Source organism: Sinohyriopsis cumingii, chromosome 14 (assembly GCF_028554795.1).
Source record: "Sinohyriopsis cumingii isolate HCF-2022 chromosome 14, ASM2855479v2, whole genome shotgun sequence".
NCBI lineage: Eukaryota > Metazoa > Mollusca > Bivalvia > Unionida > Unionidae > Sinohyriopsis > Sinohyriopsis cumingii.
In genome coordinates this window covers 95,127,694-95,146,008 of record NC_142974.1, presented here as the reverse complement: position 1 = coordinate 95,146,008, position 18,315 = coordinate 95,127,694, and the positions used below count along the sequence as shown (strand labels likewise).

Genomic DNA, 18,315 nt, shown 5'->3' with positions numbered 1-18,315 from the left:
TGATAGTCACTGAAGGGCTAAACATCACAAGTATGCTTGCCCAGCATCTGATAGTCACTGAACTGTTATACATAAAAGCATGTTTGCCCAGCATTTGAGTCACTGAATTGCTATATATCATAGCATTCTTGCCCAGGATCATTTAAGTATTTTACAACATAGTATGCTTGCCCAGCATCTGACAGTCATTAAAGGGCTAAACATCACAAGCATGATTGCCCAGCATCTGACAGTCAGTGAACTCTACACATCACAGCATGCTTGTCCAGCATCTGACAGTCAGTGAACTGCTACACATCACAGCATGCTTGTCCAGCATCTGACAGTCAGTGAACTGCTACACATCACAGCATGCTTGTCTAGCATCTGATAGTCAGTGAACTGCTACACATCACAGCATGCTTGCCCAGCAGTAAGTGGAACCTGATGAGCTACATAGTGAATCTCAATGAGTTTTGGATTTTCTCTCCTAAACTCTACTTTTCCAGTCATTACAGCTGCATCACTAGTTGCCATACTTAAGATCTTTGCTAAATCTAATCACTTTCTCCCACAGAGAGATTTTATTTCCTTTATAATTATGTCTGCCATCACATCTTGAATAGTAATACAACACACAAGGAGAATGACTGGCTCGTAGGTATCTGATTTTAAGAGCAAACACAAACACTTTTGCTTGTGGATTGCTACATCTGTACATTCAGGGCCCCAAGTAGCCAAGTGGTCTAAAGCGCTCTCCATTATGGATCACTGCCATCTCACCTCTGTCTGCGTGGGTTTGAGTCTCGGATTTGGCCAATTGGGTATGTGAGAAAGCTTGCCAGTAGCTTCTCGAGGGTCAGTGGTTCTTTCCGGCGATTTCCTGGGTTCTTCCTCCACCATTAATACTGGCCGCCATGAATAGCCTATCGTGTGCTGAAAAATGGCATTAAACCCTACAACAACATCTGTACATTCAGGTATAAAAATCCAATGAATTGCAAAGTCTAACAAATCTCTATCCAGTCTTAACTGTGTCACTACAGGCATTCAGCCTGTCATCTTCCACTCTGATCAGTGATGGTCATGTAGAGTTTTCTCACATCCTGCAGGTCAGGGCAGTTGCTCAGAATCTGCATAAAAGAATGAAATAAAATGAAGGAAAATTCCTACAACAGCATTAGTGGTTCCATTTCTGATCAGAAACATATTTAATCATCAATTTAAATAATGCATTCCTAAAAATTCACCAAGATATCTCAGAAAAATTTATTCCTGCACCACATCTACATATATATGGTAATGTGAGAAAGCTTGCCAGTGGATCTGCTGTTCTTGATGAAGTTTACCCCCTCCCACCAAAGTTCTTCCTGAACCAGTTATGCAGGTGGCCATGTAAAACTACTGTGTGCTGAGAAATAGCATTAAACCCACAACAACAAAAACTGTATTAAAAATATTTTTTAAATTGTTTACTTGTAATCTATATTGACAAGCTAAACTCAAAATAATAAGAACAAGCAATAGAAGATGAAGAAAGTACATTACTATGCAATAAAATCTCACGAAATGTTCAATGTTATTGTTTTATTATTTGGATTTTGCTAGTTCTGCTATTTTCTCTTCTTATTTCTATTCTTCCTTTTTTACAAGTTCAAATTAAAGTACATACCTGCAAGTGCAAAACTTTTTCCTACTGGTTCAACAGCTGTCCATTCTTGGCCAGATAATAAACAAGTCTAATTGGTACTGCTTTAGCAGGGTCCTTCTTTTCCTCCTCATCAACATTTATTTCAAGTAAAATCGGTAATATTGCTTTACCTCATGAGCAATCCTTTCTTCTACAGCATGTACATGATTGGGATTCATCTCGTGTTGAGTCAAAAAACTCCAAATTAGTACCTCTATTAATGAAAGAATTTGTCTATTTGCAGTCGCAACCTAAAACAAATGCCACTTAATATTCTCTGATATCATTCTATTTCTTAGGCAAGGGAATTTGTCTATCCAATCTGGCAGCCATTGTCTTTTCTTCGACCTCTGACCATCATTTACCTTATCAGCCTTGTTCTGGCAAGCACGTTGCTGGAGGTTTTCAAATTAAACTTTGCAAAAATATATGATCAGTGAAAACTTTTTCTACTTAAAAGATAACTGAAAGTAATCCTCACCTAAATAATCAAAAACATATAACACTGTTGAAGTTAATGTAACTAATAATGACTGGTTAATAACTAACACTTAATTCACTTAAGCCGCATACCAACATGATCTGGTCAAAATATCACTTCTGCAGCCATATAAGTCAATGTGAAGATAAGCTGAATTTGCAGATTTTTTAAATATTCCATCCATCATCCATATATAAGTCAATGTTGAGTACAAGAAGAAGCCAGATCAATACTTCAGCTTCATATGTTTCACTACAGTTCATTCTACAGCATCGTGAATTGTATCCTATCTGTAATTCAGTAAATTTTCAGGTCAGCATCATTAAAAGAAGCTAAAAATATACTTAATTCATTTCACATAAAGTATTTTAGCCCTATTTAATGATGCTGACCTGAGCATTTACTGAGCTACAGACAGAATAAAATCTGTATGCTGTGTGGAATAACTATAATAACTTCCAGTTCCATGAAGATTAAGAGTATCACTGTACACTATTTCAGATTACTGTAAAATGGAAATCACATCGCTCATGCTCAAATGCTTGCTCCATGGTTTTCTTTTTAAAAAAAGAGAAAAATAGGCATATTCCATCGCATTTTTCTTCCTGCACCTTATGAGTGATATTTCAGCCTTCTTCATGCTATTGTGTACCTTACTGTCCCCGTCTAGCTGAAGCTTTTGTCACAGAGAGATAATAACAATAATTTAAATAGCAAATAGAAAATATTAAAATACATACCATACTCCTCCAGTTTCAAAGTTTACATATTCACAATAATTATATTCATAGAGACTTCAGTTAGGTTAAATTCCAAGAATGACCATTTAGCACACTGTGCAATTTTCTCTGCAACTACAATGACAGCACCATTCCCAACAAATAAAACTATCCTTACTCAGTAAATGCATGTACACTTCCTGTTGTTAGGCAGCATCTGATTTTGATCTTTGTTCATGCCAGTTGTTACTTTAAATTGCTATGACAGGTCTGTCAGGGAGTAAAAAAAGGTGTCAGTGATTGAGAAATTTACACGAGTAAGCACCTAGCATTTACTGGCATTACACAGTGATGGAATATATGTCTTTGTCATGATTATTCATTTTCAAACTTGTATAGTTTAAACCACATACATGTAATCAAATGCAAACAATGTATACTAATAAGTGCAGTTACATCTGACGTATGTGAATTTACTAACTGAAGATCATATATATATATATATATATATATATATATATATATATATATATAAAATTATACATACATGTATTTTTAATACTTTTAAAGCAAATTCTTATTTTGAACATACGAAAAATTACATGACATACAATAAAGCAATCGGAATGACATTAATCCATATATGTCGTTTCAGAGTATAAAATGAAGCCCAGATTTTCAGTACTGACTTGCAGGCCAGCAAATACAGTGTGTTGCATTCCAAGGATCCAAGGGGACTGAACATGTTCATCAAGGCAGCTCATTGCTGCATCAGTACCTAGGTTCTTGGTTCAAGGTAAATTGATGATTATGTTTCAGAAGCTAATTGAATAACATGTAGTAGCCCCAAGACTCGGGGGGACTCAACTCATCATTCTGGTCCCAGGGCTAAGGAACAAGATTTAGGATGTGTTTGTCAGACACATCTGTTACTAACACTACAGGTCTATTTGTCCATTAATAAGGCCACACCCTATTTTGTTAAAATTGTAATTAGGTTGCCCCCTTGACCTTATCACACAAGAGACATACAGTACCTGGAAAGCAAAATGCGGCAACAGATCTGATGACCTCATCAGAAACTGGGAGCTCAGGCATTGCACTGACTTGTCCCTTTGTGCTCAAATGACGAGACATAATCTTGGGATTGCGAGATGTGTTCCGCAACTGTGCTGGACTGAAGGACTTGCTGAGTTGACCAATTTTACTGCCAATTGATAATTCAGGAAGATTTGTCATTTGAGTGCTGCTATTGCTGCAATATGTGGCATGCGTTGAGGGTGGGTATGTTTCATCTTTTCGAAAAAATGGGTGGAAATAAACCATGGTGGATGATGACACAGCAGCCAAAACACAAGGTTCGTAGTCATTCTTAAAGATGTTGTCCAATGAGTTGTCTATCTCTGGCTGAAATATTAAAGAAATAAAAGTACAAAATGCTAGGAGCAACAACAGTCAATGATTCCTCAATATTTAAGTTTCAATAAGTAGTATAAGAAAATGGGGGTTCTGGACTACTTTATCACTACAAGATAAAAAGTTGCTTGAGAGATCCCCCATTGAATATACTACTGTGTTGTGGGGGTTCTGGACCACTTTAAAGACATGTAACTTTTAGACCACTTTTTTAAAGCTTAATTTTGTTGAAGCTGATGGGGGTTCTGGACCAACTAAGGTTGTATTAGAGATGTGATTGTAGTACAGTGGTCCCCCTGTCACCGTATTTACCTCATATGTTGGGACACGATAAAATAATTTTTTTTTTCCTGTCCCAGAACTTATGGTGAAACATTTTTTCATGTTGGTCATATGTCCCAAGACTTAAGAAACGAAATAAAATTGTATTGCATTTGTGCTTGCCCTCCCCCCCCACTGCACGTTGCAATAAAACAGATAAATAAAATGTTGAATTGATAATAAAACGAAAGAAACTAAGCTTGTGTTGTTATCATTTATTCCTTTTTTCAACATGAGCATTAAGGAATAAAATATTTCCATGAAATCTGTAAGCGTAGGATTAAATACTGTAGCGTGTATCAATTATGTCCGATACCACACACCACGTTGTTCACATGAACATTGAGAAACAATTGTGTGTGGTTGTGCTCCAAGGTTTGAACATGTTATCCGACTGAAAACTGGAGCCAACAAAATCGCAAACAAGAGAGAAATATTCAACCGATATTTTGAAGACACCATTCATGCATGACACGGTGTTGGGTGCAAAATAATCAAGATTGAATTATATCCAGGTCTACAGTATGACAGTATATCGCAAATAAAAATGATCATTTGAAAACACATTCACTTAAGCTTGGGTTACAAAATTATCCTTACTATTTACCCGCAGTCATCAATGATCCTCTGTATTAATTGTAACTACAGATGCCAAACACATTGAAGCCCTGGTGGTGAATAAACATGACTGGCAGCAAGCAGCTACTCCTTCTCTGAACCTACTGACAGAACATCAAAGACAAATGGTGATTTTTATTACAAAGCAAGCTGATCTCAGAAGCCAACTTTGGTTAACTTTTTTGGGGAAAAGGATATCAATACAAAGGAAGCTGACTGGATTCTGTTAAGTGAGTTGATTTTTTTTTTTTTAAATTTGAATATACAAAGACGGCCGAGATATGGAAGCAAACTTGGGTTCCTTTTCAACTGTATTCACGGGAATTTTGAAAACAAATTGAAACAATGGAACAAATTTTGAAGTGAACCAATATAGTGCTTTGTGCACAGATGTCGATGACCCAGCGTCACACAGAATATTTGGAGAAAATAAAATCATGTGGTGAGTTCGTGAAGCCAGAAGAGAAGCAAACAATTTTCAAAACAAGAGGGAAATAATCAACCGATATATTGAAGACAACTGCCATTCACACATGGCACGATGTTAGGTACAAAATAGCCAAGAATAATTTATATCCAGGTCTACTGTATGACAGTATCTCGCAAATAAAAATCATTATTTGAAAACACATTCACTTGAGTGCAAGTGACAATCTTTTCACCGGCGCGGGTTAAAAAAGTATCATTACTATTTATCCGCAGACATCAATCCACCTTTGTAACAATTATTACTACAAATGCCAAGCACATAGAAGCCCTGGTGGTAAATAAACACAACCGGCAGCCAACAGTAAACTTCTTTGAACTTATCGACAGGACATCAAAGACAAAGGTTATTTTTATTACAAAGCAAGCTGACGTCGGAAGCTGACTTTGGACTCGGAAGCTGAATTTTTTAAAGGATATCAATACAAAGATTATTTTATTGCAAAGCAAGCTGACCTCAGAAGCCGACTTGGATTCTTTTATGTGTGCCGATTTTTTTATATTTTAGCTTTGAATTTACAAAGATGGCCGAGATATGGAAGCTAACTTTGGTTTCTTTTCACCCAGTATTCACGAAAATTTGTAAATACAATGAAACAATGGAACAGTTTTTAAAGTTTACAATATAGTGCTTCGTGCGCGAACATCGATGACCCAGCATCATCCAGAAGATTTGGAGAAAATAAAATCACGTGATGAATTCGTGAAGGCCAGAAGAGAAACTGATCATTTCACTGACAATATGATCATTAACATGGATGAAACTCTAATGTACTTTGATCGCATTCCTGGATGGACTGACGATAAGATGGGCGTCAAAAGTGTAAGAATTAGCAAGACTAGTGCAGATTTGAAAAAATCTGACTTTTGTCCTTGCAGTTTCCGCTTCAGGTGGTGTGTTGTTTCTAACATTTTCTCACAGTATGAGAAAGCTAAAAATATATTCATGTACCAAAATAATAGATCGTACGTGTGCAGAAGAAGGGTTGTTTTGATGAGATGCTGCTGCAGTGATTAAAGAGTTTTATCTCAAGTACGCAATTTTATATTTTTTAAAATAAAATTTCAGTTGGAGTGCAATTTATGACATGTAATTTTCAAATGATTTAAAAGAAGTCCCACAACTTACGACTCGAAAAAAATGATGTGTCCCAGAACATACAGTGCACAAAAAATTACTTTTAAAATTAATTTATGGTGTCCCAACAAATACAGTATCCAACATATACAGTAAATACGGTATATAGCCACCCCTTCTGCACTGGGAATGTGGCCTTAAAAGATGGGTGGCCATTACAGAAGGTGACTATATTTGTGAGATGTGTATGTATATGTGTATATAGCAGGAAAGCTACATATAACTTAAAGCAGTTAATTTCTTCATTTAAAAGTAGCATAATTATTCAAATGTTCTTCTTGTCTTAAAAACAAGAATTACTTCAATGTTAAAACCTTTTTTCCTCTGCTGGAAAGTCCTTTACCACACATGGTTCCAGTAGTCCTTTTCCGATGTCAAGGAATCCTGGAAGTAACTTTCCAGCAATTCCTGCTAACTGGGGTGTGATAAATCCTCCTTGTTTGGACAGCTGTCATGCCGACAAATTAAGAACAATTTCTTTTCATGCAGTGGAATGTTTAGCTACTGATGTGGCTTGATGATGAGTCAGCGTGAATTTGTCAGATCCTGTGAGCACCGACGCTTTAAGCCTGATCGATATGGGCCTTTTATGTCTGGCTGCCACAGCAATACTTTTCTTCTGCTGTGGTGACAGCATTAAATCTACCTGCATGTACAACATTGAATTATATTAAATGCTATTATTTTGTTGTTTGTTTCTTTTGACAGGTCTTTTTTGATAGCTAACTGATGATGTCATGATGGTACATTTCTGGAGGAGATGTCTGCTGCAGAAGTATCTGCTATGGGCAACACCATTTCCCATCACTGCTTTATGTGTGGCTCCAGTGATGGCCCATGTCACCAGTGCAAGTCCCAATGGAGCAAGAACTGATGCAAAAATGAAGAGAATAATCACTCTGGCAATGTAGCCACCATCGAGTATGGTTCTATGATGCTTGGACGCCTTTTTCATTAACACTGTCTATGGAAAGATATACATTGTTTGAACACGTCCAGTGCCATGAATTGGTCTGAAGTCAACAGAGCATAACAGATGTAATTACTACATGGAATGGTAATGGTCCATCAGATTTTGATCTCGACAGGGGAATCTTTGACTCACTCTGAACATTTGAAAACATCAAACTGGCAGATGTGATACAAGTTAGCAAAACCATCCATTGAGATCTGCGTGCCCATGTCCATGTCTACATGGCTTCCATCAACAGCAATAATTTCGGATGCCTACACCTGATGACACCACTGACTCCAAGTGGTCCCATATCCGAGACTCTGTGTACAATTCAGCCATCACAGCTTACGGGAAGAGGGAGCGAAAGAATATCGACTGGTATGAGGCAAACTGGGAGGAGATGGAGCCCATGACTGAGGCAAAGAGGAAAGCCCTCCTGGCATACAAGGCTGCACCTAGCCCCAGAACACTACAAGCCCTCAGCATTGCAAGGAACAATGCCCAGAAGACCACCCGCCGATGTGCCAACACCTACTGGCTGAACCTTTGCAACAGTATACAGAGAGCTGCTGACACCGGGGATACAAGAGGAATGTATGGGGGTATCAAAAAGGCGACAGGCCCCTACAGCTACAAGACCGACCCCCTCAAGTCCAAGACTGGCAAAGTCATCACAGACCAGGGGAAACAACTGCAGCATTGGGTTGAGCACTATCTCGAGCTATATGCAACCCAAAACAATGTCACTGGAACTGCCCTGGATGCCATTCCAGACCTGCCTGTCATGGAGGAGCTAGACACACAGCCCACCCTGGAAGAGCTCGGAAAAACCATCGATTGACTTGCCTGTGGGAAGGCTCCTGGAAGTGACAGTATTCCGCCTGAAGTCCTCAAGAGCTGAAAACCAGCACTGCTTCAGCCCCTACACATACTCCTCTGCCTTTGCTGGGAACAGGGATACATCCCACAGGACATGCGTGATGCCAACATCATCACTTTGTACAAAAACAAAGGAGACTGTAGAGACTGCAACAACTATCGGGGCATCTCCCTCCTCAGCATTGTTGGAAAGGCTTTCGCCCGTGTTGCCTTGGCGTGCTTGCAGATCCTAGCCTCCTGCATCTACCCAGAGTCCCAGTGTGGATTTCGAGCCAGCAGGTCAACTGTAGACATGATCTTCTCACTACGTCAGCTGCAAGAGAAGTGTCGCGAGCAGCAGATACCCCTCTACATTGCCTTCATAGACCTGACGAAGGCGTTTGACCTGGCTAGTCAGAGTGGACTCTTCAGACTCCTGCAGAAGATCGGCTGCCCCCCACGTCTGCTGCTATCATCATGTCGTTCCACAAGAACATGCACAGCACAGTGTGCTTCAATGACGCAACATCTGAAGCATTCCCAGTCATCAGCGGAGTCAAACAAGGCTGTGTCCTTGCGCCAACGCTCTTTGCCATCTTCTTCTCCATGCTTCTCCAGTACGCATTCAAGGACTGCAGCAAGGGAGTGTACATCCATACCAGGGCTGATGGCAAGCTGTTCAACATCGCCCATCTCCGTGCTAAGACTAAAGTCACAGAGGTACCCATCCGTGAATTGCTCTTTGCTGATGATGCAGCCTTGACATCACACACGAAAGATGGACTTCAGCTGCTGGTATGCCGCCTCTCCCATGCTTGTAAGGAATTTGGACTGACCATCAGTTTGAAGAAAACGAACGTCATGGCACAGGATGCAGACTCCCCTCCCTCTGTCACCATCGATGGGTACAACTTGGAAGTTGTTGAAAACTTCACATACCTCGGGTCTAACATCTCCAGCTCACTCTCCATTGATTCTGTGGTGAACGGCAGGATTGCCAAGGCAGCAGCAGTGATGGCCAGACTTAACCAGAGGGTCTGGAACAACCCCAACCTCACAGAGAAGACCAAACTGCGTGTCTACCAAGCCTGCATGCTCAGCTCACTTCTCTACAGCAGCGAAACATGGACCACCTATGCAAGACACGAGAGGAAACTCAAAAGCTTCCACCTGAGATGTCTGTGGTGCATTCTGCATATCCAGTGGCAGGACAAAGTACCCAACACAGAGGTTCTAGAATGCACCAACATGAACAGCATGTTCTCCATTCTCAGCGAGAGGCGCCTTCGCTGGCTTGGCCATGTCAAAAGAATGGACCCAGGCTGTATTCCGAAGGACCTGTTATATGGGGAGTTGGCAGAAGGTGCACAACCAACTGGACGACCACATCTGCGCTACAAAGATGTCTGCAAGTAGGAAATGAAGACGGCAAACATCAAAGTCAACGACTGGGAGAGCTGTGCAAACAACCATTCCAGCTGGCGTCTAGCTGTCAGGCAGGGAGTTCAAAATGCAGAGGAAGAGAGAAAAATAAAACAAGCCAAAAAGAGAGCTAGAAAGAAGGATAAACAAAAGCTTACTTTGGAGCTACGCCATCGTCTCCTGTAGATGGACAGATGCCAAGGAACAGCAAAGTTGAATTAGAGTTCTTGTTCTGGATATTGCCTGCAGTTGACTCTGACTTGAATATGGAATAGATTAAGATGTTTAAACACGTGTTTCCTTCCTGATCTCTGCATTGATCTACTAGCCAAAATGTCATGTCTGGGAAGTTCACTGCCTGCATTTGTGGTGACTCTCCATGAAGTGGTCCGCTGAACAGCATCAAACTGGTGCTTGTAAATGTAGTATTGCTCAAAGTAAAGTTTTTTGGTCAATATGGCCAGCAATGATTCCAGTTCAAGTACTTGCACTATTGATGGAGTGATCTTGGGCATCCATAGGGAAACCACGTCCTGGTAAACTGTCCATTGGCTGGAACTGCTGATCTATGCATGTATTCTTTGGTGGAATCTCTTTCCAGCACCAATGTGTGTTTGTTGCCTGTGTACACCATTCAGATATCCCTGCATACACCAAAGATGCAAAGAGAAAGCATCATGCAGATCTCATGGCTGGCATTGGTCAGAGCACGTTGAGTTGCAAATCCTATTTTATAGCCGGCATTACATGCAAACTTGACTCTGAAAGTGCCTCCATTGACAGCATCTACATTGCCCACAGCAGCCACTGTAAGCATGTCTGCAGCAGCAGCAAATTCAGTACTCACAGCAGTTCCAGCTGCGGTATCTCTGAACTACATGTTGGTGGTGCACAATCGCATGTAGTCATCAATGAACATGATCAGGTTCAGGATCATGCTAGCCTGGGGTAAGTAGTCATTGATTTCTTCCACTGTTTTATTATTCAGCTGGTATTGCACCAATTTGAATAATAACCACCTGTTATTTTGCAGCTTGACCTGTTCATCTGCCACACAGTCTGCTCTGCTGCCCAAAGGTTACATTTTCATGCTGTCTTCCAAAAAGTCCTTATGGGGAAGAAAGTACACATCTTCATTGCGCATCTCAATTTTTTGATGGGTGCTCGAAGTTGGTGATGTTCATGTCCTGGTATTTGACGTACTCGTACTCAACCATCAAGTCACTGATGAAGGTAATCTGGAGTAAACCTCAAATACATGACTATGTTATGCTATGTTATAAGTGTGTTATAAAATAACAACATGATTATTAAAAGGCATTCTATTTTGTTTTTACCATAATCTTTTTAATCCATAATCAGACATGATGGCACCAAGAGAGGGTGGTACACTGACCTTTCTTCAGTTTCTGTGAAATTCTTTCTGATCGTGCTCTGAGGACTGTTGCCATTTTCTTAAGAGTCTGCTTGGCCTGTTTGGAAAGATCTGACAGCTGTGCTGGCTTTTCCTGTACTGCTGGCAACAGAGTCATTGCTGTTGGAGTGGCCAGTAATGGTGGCATGATTTTGCTGGCTACTTTTTGTGCTATGGTCATTCCAGTAGCAGAGGCTACTCTGGTGGTTCCAGCTGCTTTGGTGGCAATCCCTGGAAGAGCTGTTCACTTGGAGGAAAACTGAGTGAATAAAAATCCACCTGCTCAGGTGAACATTTCTTTGCAGTCGACTATCAGACTTTACGTCTTGCAATGTGTATGTAGATTATTGGTTGATTCTTTCCTGGTTATTATCAACAGCATTTCCAGAGTGATCAATGAGCCACATGGTGATTTCCGAGATCACTTACATGTTCATGATGAGATACTAAATGAAGGGATTAGGACAAATTTTCATGAGCTATCCCGGTGGGACACTAATTGCTATGGCATAAATCATGTTGGAGGCTGAACCAACCGAGAATAACAATCCCTGAGTGATCAAGCACTTGATGAGGAGAATGTTGACGTCAGTGATATTGATAAGATCTCTTTCATGTACTCCAATTCCATCCAAGACAGTACCTGTGATAATCACAGAATGGATCCGATCATATTAGGAATGTCAAATCCTACACTATAACCTCCCAATAGTGTGATTCTGGTACCCAGCACAGAGTAATTGGGCTTTATTTTGATACTCACAGAGGTGTGTCTGTTATCGGTAATCATCCTGGAAATTTCAGTGACAATGTCAGTGATTTTGTACCAGGCAAGATCGTGATTGTTTGTCACTGAGCTAAAGCCCAGTACAAAAACAGACTGTTGTTCAATGTCACATTAAAGAAACTGTTCCATATTTTTGTGGAGATCAGAGTGACTATTGGTCGAATTCCAACAGGGGAATAATATACCTCACTGTGGAAGTAACCAAACATGAATAGAACAGCAGTGTGGTATCATCAAGAGCCAATAAATCAAGTATTTGTACTGAAACTTGTATTGATGTGGCAACACCAGCTTATTATCCATAAGATGAATAAAGATCTCTACTATCTCGTTATTGATTTCCACTCCAAAATTTGTGCTTGTTTGATCACAATAAGCAACTTTAACCATGAGACCATCTCAGATGGATTGTGGTAGTAGTGGATGCCTTGTCCAGTCTTATCCTCCACATCTTGTTTCTTTTTCAACTTCTATTGATGACGTTTTTCTGCCAGCACATAAGGACAGTTGATTTTTTCAGTTTCTTTGGCAAGTTTCTTCTTTATGGTTTCTCCCACTTTTCTAAGGAGGACTGAAAGTCTGAATCAGTTGCTTCTTCTGGATCCATCAACTCTTTCAGGCAAGCAGACTCTAAACCTGCTGATGTTTTTACTGCTGTAAAAGCTGGATCCATGATGAGAAACATGGGTCTGACTCCTGAACAATAGACTTTTCCCTGACTTTGAGTTCCTCTCCAACCACCTTATTGTACTATTTTGACTCTTCAAGCAGCTGGATTAGGTTTCCATCCTTGTTTTGCTACATCCGGGGTCCATGTATTTGGTTGATATGACTTATCAATCCACGTACAGCTACCACTTTATAGTAATTATCCTCGGCAGATGATCCTAGCAACATGTGATCCTTGACTTCTGGAAGTGAGTCTCTCACAAAATGTTCTAGTGGTTCTTTACTTAAAGTAGAATGATTCTGATAACAGACTCTAAACATCAGATCACTGATAGCACAACTGATCCTAGCCTGTTTTTTGGCTATTTCATCTTCTGAAAACTCCCTCTGAAACTTTTCTTTTTCCAACTGAATCCTTTCTTCCTCTTTTCTGGATTCTAGACTAGCTTCTTCTTGCATCTGCCAGAGAGTTGCTGATGTTTCTTTTTCCTACCATTTCATTTTTTCAGTTCAGCCTTCCTAGCTTCTCCTTTCTGTTCATGCCAGCTTCTGCTCATCTCATCATCTCAGTGTTGTCGCTTTCGAGAGGTGGTGGCAGTTGCTGCTGTTGTTGTTGAGTCAATTTCAGCATGTGAAGTAACTGATCTTGCTTGACATCATACACCACACTGAAAGGACTGCTGTCCTGTCTTGCCGCCCGCTGCTCAATAAACTTCTTGAGGACATCCTCATGCTAATGATGATTCATGGTCATTTCAAATGACATGTCAGCAGCTGTGTTGCCGTTATACTAATCAGGTAGGTAAAATTCGTCAAAGCCTTTTTGCTATAGTTCAGGTACAGTTTCCGCATTGTGATGAAACATCACAAAGTCATGTTTTAAACTTGATGTCGCCATGGCATAGCAGTCTTTGAGTTCTTTCACAGTGATGCCACTGCAATGGTCTCTCATAGTCGCATCAGTGTCTCGGTTGTCAAGTACTGAAAATAGTACAAAGCATCCCAAGTTACGTTGGATGTATTTAGAAACATCATAGTACAAATGAGTGAGATAAATGCTGTTGCAGCGCTTGTTTCTTGACAACAAAAAATACTCGCAGTTGCAGTTCTTGTTCTCTCTGTATATCTTAATATTGTCGAACACAATCTTATGCGTGTCAGGAGCATGTTCAAGAGCAGATTCATTCTGCCACAACCAGTCGGACCCACAATTATGTAATGGCTATCCAGCATCAAAAATTATGTTGGTGCGCCTTCATTTTCGCCTTCATGTCAAAATTATAGATAATCATCTTTTATTTATAATTCACTCCATGAATCATTCACGTGAGTCGATCTTATCTGCAAACCATGTTCTACACTTCATTTAGAACGCTTATCAGGTCACGCAGCAGCTCCTCTGCAAGTCAGGATGAGCTGGGCAAAAAGGTCAACCATGCAGGGGATTCCATTCAGGGTAATCTCAACATGAACAGTCACAGCATAAAAAATCTCGATGATGTAAGGTTCCAACCTACAGATGCCAATGCTGCATGATGGTCGCATGCCAAAAGACTGCCAAAGACTAAATTTTCATTGACCGGTGGACAAATGACAGGAAATATTTATATGGCAGGAAAATATCTGAATGGTTTACCAGCTCCAACAGGACAGGCTCTTGTATCTTCTCAGTCCATCTCATCAACAGATCTTGAATGGCACTGGATAACAAATATGATAAGAAGGGTGGTGTGATATCTAGAAATTTTTCCGTGACTGGTCAAGTTAATAGAGATCTTTCCGTGTCATCACTTCCCTCTCGAACAATGTCACAGAATTCGAGATGAGTTAGAGTGAGTACTGGGCTGAACACAATACTGATGATGGTTTACAATTTTGGACCTATGAACCATTCTATGTGGATGGATAGTGAAGCTAAAGGAACTTACACGCCAATTATGATTCAAATGGTGGAAGGACTTTGCATAAGCAGTTCAATTTATCAGTGGCTGGTGGACATCAACAATGTCAAAATTAGCCTGTAGAGAATAACATTGATGGAAGGACAAAAATAATACTGACTTCCTACCACATGGATGATCACCGATAACACCAAAGCGATCTCATATTCTTAGTTACCGGTAAATTCATTTGGTGGCACAAAGTTATCAAGCATGGGATGAACACTCTCAGGAACTCTCACCACTGCAGTCTGAGCCAAGTTGGTAGCGACAGATTATCCACCCACAGCAAACAACAAAGTAGCCACCAAAATGTCCATGGACATGCCCCATGTCAGAAAAGGCTCAGGATACATTAAAACACTCACAGGAAATAGTGGAAACAAATGTGGAATTTCCTTATCAACCTCATCAGAATTCTCAAGCTCTTACCAGTCTTATGTTTTTGCCAATCACCTGGCAGAATCTGATGCTGGAAATGAGTGGGCCACAGCTGGAATTACATCCAATTTCTGGCTTCAGGTGCAGTTACCTGCTGCAGTAGCCATCTGGAAATTTCAATTGCATGGGCGCAGCTCATCCTCATGTGGAGACTCAATGGCATCAAACCTAACAGCAATGCATGATGTGCATTACAACAGTACAGCATCAATCGGAATCACAACAATGTAATTTTATATTGCCGCATCAAGCATGACTATGAAGTATTCCACATTTAAGCTTACTGCACTCATGGCAGCACCTTCTAATCCTGGGTTACGTTATTTCCAAATTTTTACACTGAATGAGCTGATCTAGTATAGATTATTGTGACCTAATATAAGCCAATTATTTTAGCATTATTTAGATTTTGCTATCAAACTTTACCAGTTATTGCTTGGCAGGATGCATTGTATGCTAGAAATGACAATCATGTGCTCAAGCAGACCATGGGGGTTTACTCAGATATCAATAAGGTGAGAAATTTGTCTAAGTTATCAGCAGAAAATGCATATGAACAGTGGAAAAACAATGAGATAAAACTATCTGATATTTCAGTTGAATATGTGCCACAACAACAACTCAGAGACAAGTATTTTGCTGTCTTTAAATTTTGAAATGATAGAAAAGCGGCACAGCTGGCAAAAAGCATTGAAGAAATTGTTCACATGATTATTCAGGAACTGCATCCAAGTATCACTGATATCTTAATGACAACCAGATATATTAAACCAGTGCTGTCCAACCCGCGGTCTGATTTTAAATGGCCCGCCAGAGCTCGAACAGCTATAAGGTCGTTGCTTTTCAGTTTTCTGCTGCAGCCCTCGGCTTCAAGAAAAACATTTTTTAGTGGCCCATGGTGTCAATAAGGTTGGACAGCACTGTATTAAACGATGATGATTTGGTCAAAAGAAAGAAGATGTTGTGCACTGAAAAGCTCATGAGTGCATGGACAAGGTCATCTCACAAAAACAATTTTGTGGCAATTGCACACTGCTCGGTACCATCAACAAACATAAATTTTTCCAATAGGTCAGCTTTGAGTATGAGGACGTGGAGGTCATCACAGATGTGATAGCACTAGCACTCAATGATTGATCTGGAAATGCTCCTGATGACAATGCAGTTGTTCCTTGGAAGTACTTTTTAACACGATCATGTATAACATGCACAGAAAAAATCGTTCCAGATATCACTGCAGCATCATACACTTATCTAGAAAATTTCACACCAGATAAAATTGAACAAACACCGAGTAATGTTTTTAAGAAAGGAAGTGTTCTTCCACAAAGAAACTTTGTTGATGCTCCAAAAAGGGTTAAACACGTATCCACTTTGGGATGTTGGAGAAACAGTGAGTGACCTTACAGTTAACAAGGATAAAATTACTGTACATGTGAAGTTTTTAAGCAAGCACTTGTCACAGCTTAAACTGCTTCTGCTGAGTTTGGTAGATGCAGAATGAAGCCCATCATCAATTTCAACCACATCAACGACAGTTTGTCAGTGGAACAGTGTCTCACAAGTTAGAATCGTATTATTGCTATCACCTCTGAAGAGTCAACATGTACAAGCATGCATATCAACGATACAAATGCACAGTGAGGTTCATCTCAGTGACACCACTCCCCATGACTGCCACCGGGGTGATCTCTACAGGCATGATGGCTAATCCAATGATGATGAGTTTTGTCTGGAGCTGTAGTGGCCTTCCAAATGATGATGAAATGCATCAAGCGAATAAGATATGATTGTATTTGCATGGGGCTCTCTTTGACATGGCATTGCTGATTCACGAGATGAGAACCGTCGATGACCTCAGGAAACCAATCTGGGCTAATGTTGCTGAGTCGATTTTAAAAAGTCCATGATAAAAAGTATGTCATAGATTATGTATAGAAAATGCCTGGATGCAACAGCTATACTGCTGGCAATGATGAGGTCCTAGTCACCAACGTGATCCTGCACAATCTAGAATCGTTCCATAAAGCTATTGCAATGGTGATAAGAAATAAAGTGGCTTATTTCCAAAACCATTTCATGTACATCAAAGACTTCAGTCGGTTATACTGATCTCAGTACACGATGCTTTCCTGAACCACAAAAACTACACGACCATGTGTTGTTGGGATACTGTCAAGAACTACAAACCATTTAGATGCCACACAATTTAAAGCTTCAGTACAAAAACCACTCATCAGAAAATACCCATAGATGTTGCATATCAACTTTGACACAGAAACAATCCTTGAAAAAGTACAAGGACCTTCATCTGATCCAGGCCATTCTTTTACCCAAGTAGAACAAAAGCATGTCCTGTGCGTGATGGGCTACAAAACAAGCTGTTCCAGTAACAAAAATTTGTCTTCACGGTTTTGTCCGCATCGTGTCAAGGAATGTGTCCCATGGTTCTTTGAGCAGCTTGTGGCTCAATGGAAACGCATTAATGACATCCAAAAAATATTCCAAGGACAATGATCCCACTAACTCCACAACAACTGTGACAACATAAATCAGCAAAGCAGTGCTACATCTGTGAAGAGTACTTCAAGCCACATGATAAAAAAGTCAGAGATCATTGCCATGTGACCAGATGCTATCAAGGAGCTGCTCACGATAACTGCAATCTATGTTTCAAAGATCCAGAATTCCTACCAGTGATCACTCATAATCTACAAGGGTATGATGGATATTTAATCATCGCAGCACTCAATCATCCGCACATCAAACAACTTCTCACTGAGACCCAAATCAAATGCATCCCCAACAATTTTGAAAAGTACATGTCATTCTCAACTGGACCTTTCCAATTCATTGATAATGCTCAGTTCATGCTGGCATCTCTGGAAGAACTCGCTCGAAACTGTCCTAAGTTCACACAACTGCAAAAAGAATTTGGAGCCAATGCAGATCTACTCAAATAAAAAGAATTTATCCCTGCG

General features: G+C 40.1%; 1 protein-coding gene across 3 annotated transcripts in view; it reads right to left on the bottom strand.

Annotated features, from left to right (window-relative positions):
• LOC149784426 (DENN domain-containing protein 3-like) overlaps positions 1 to 18,315 on the bottom strand; it is a 432,202-nt gene that overhangs the window by 401,544 nt on the left and 12,343 nt on the right. For all 3 annotated transcript variants that reach the window (XM_089932491.1, XM_089932490.1, XM_089932493.1), the window contains exon 3: positions 3,907 to 4,276. In XM_089932491.1, coding sequence (XP_089788617.1) covers positions 3,907 to 4,276 — 370 coding nt within the window. The remainder of the gene's footprint in view (positions 1 to 3,906; positions 4,277 to 18,315) is intronic.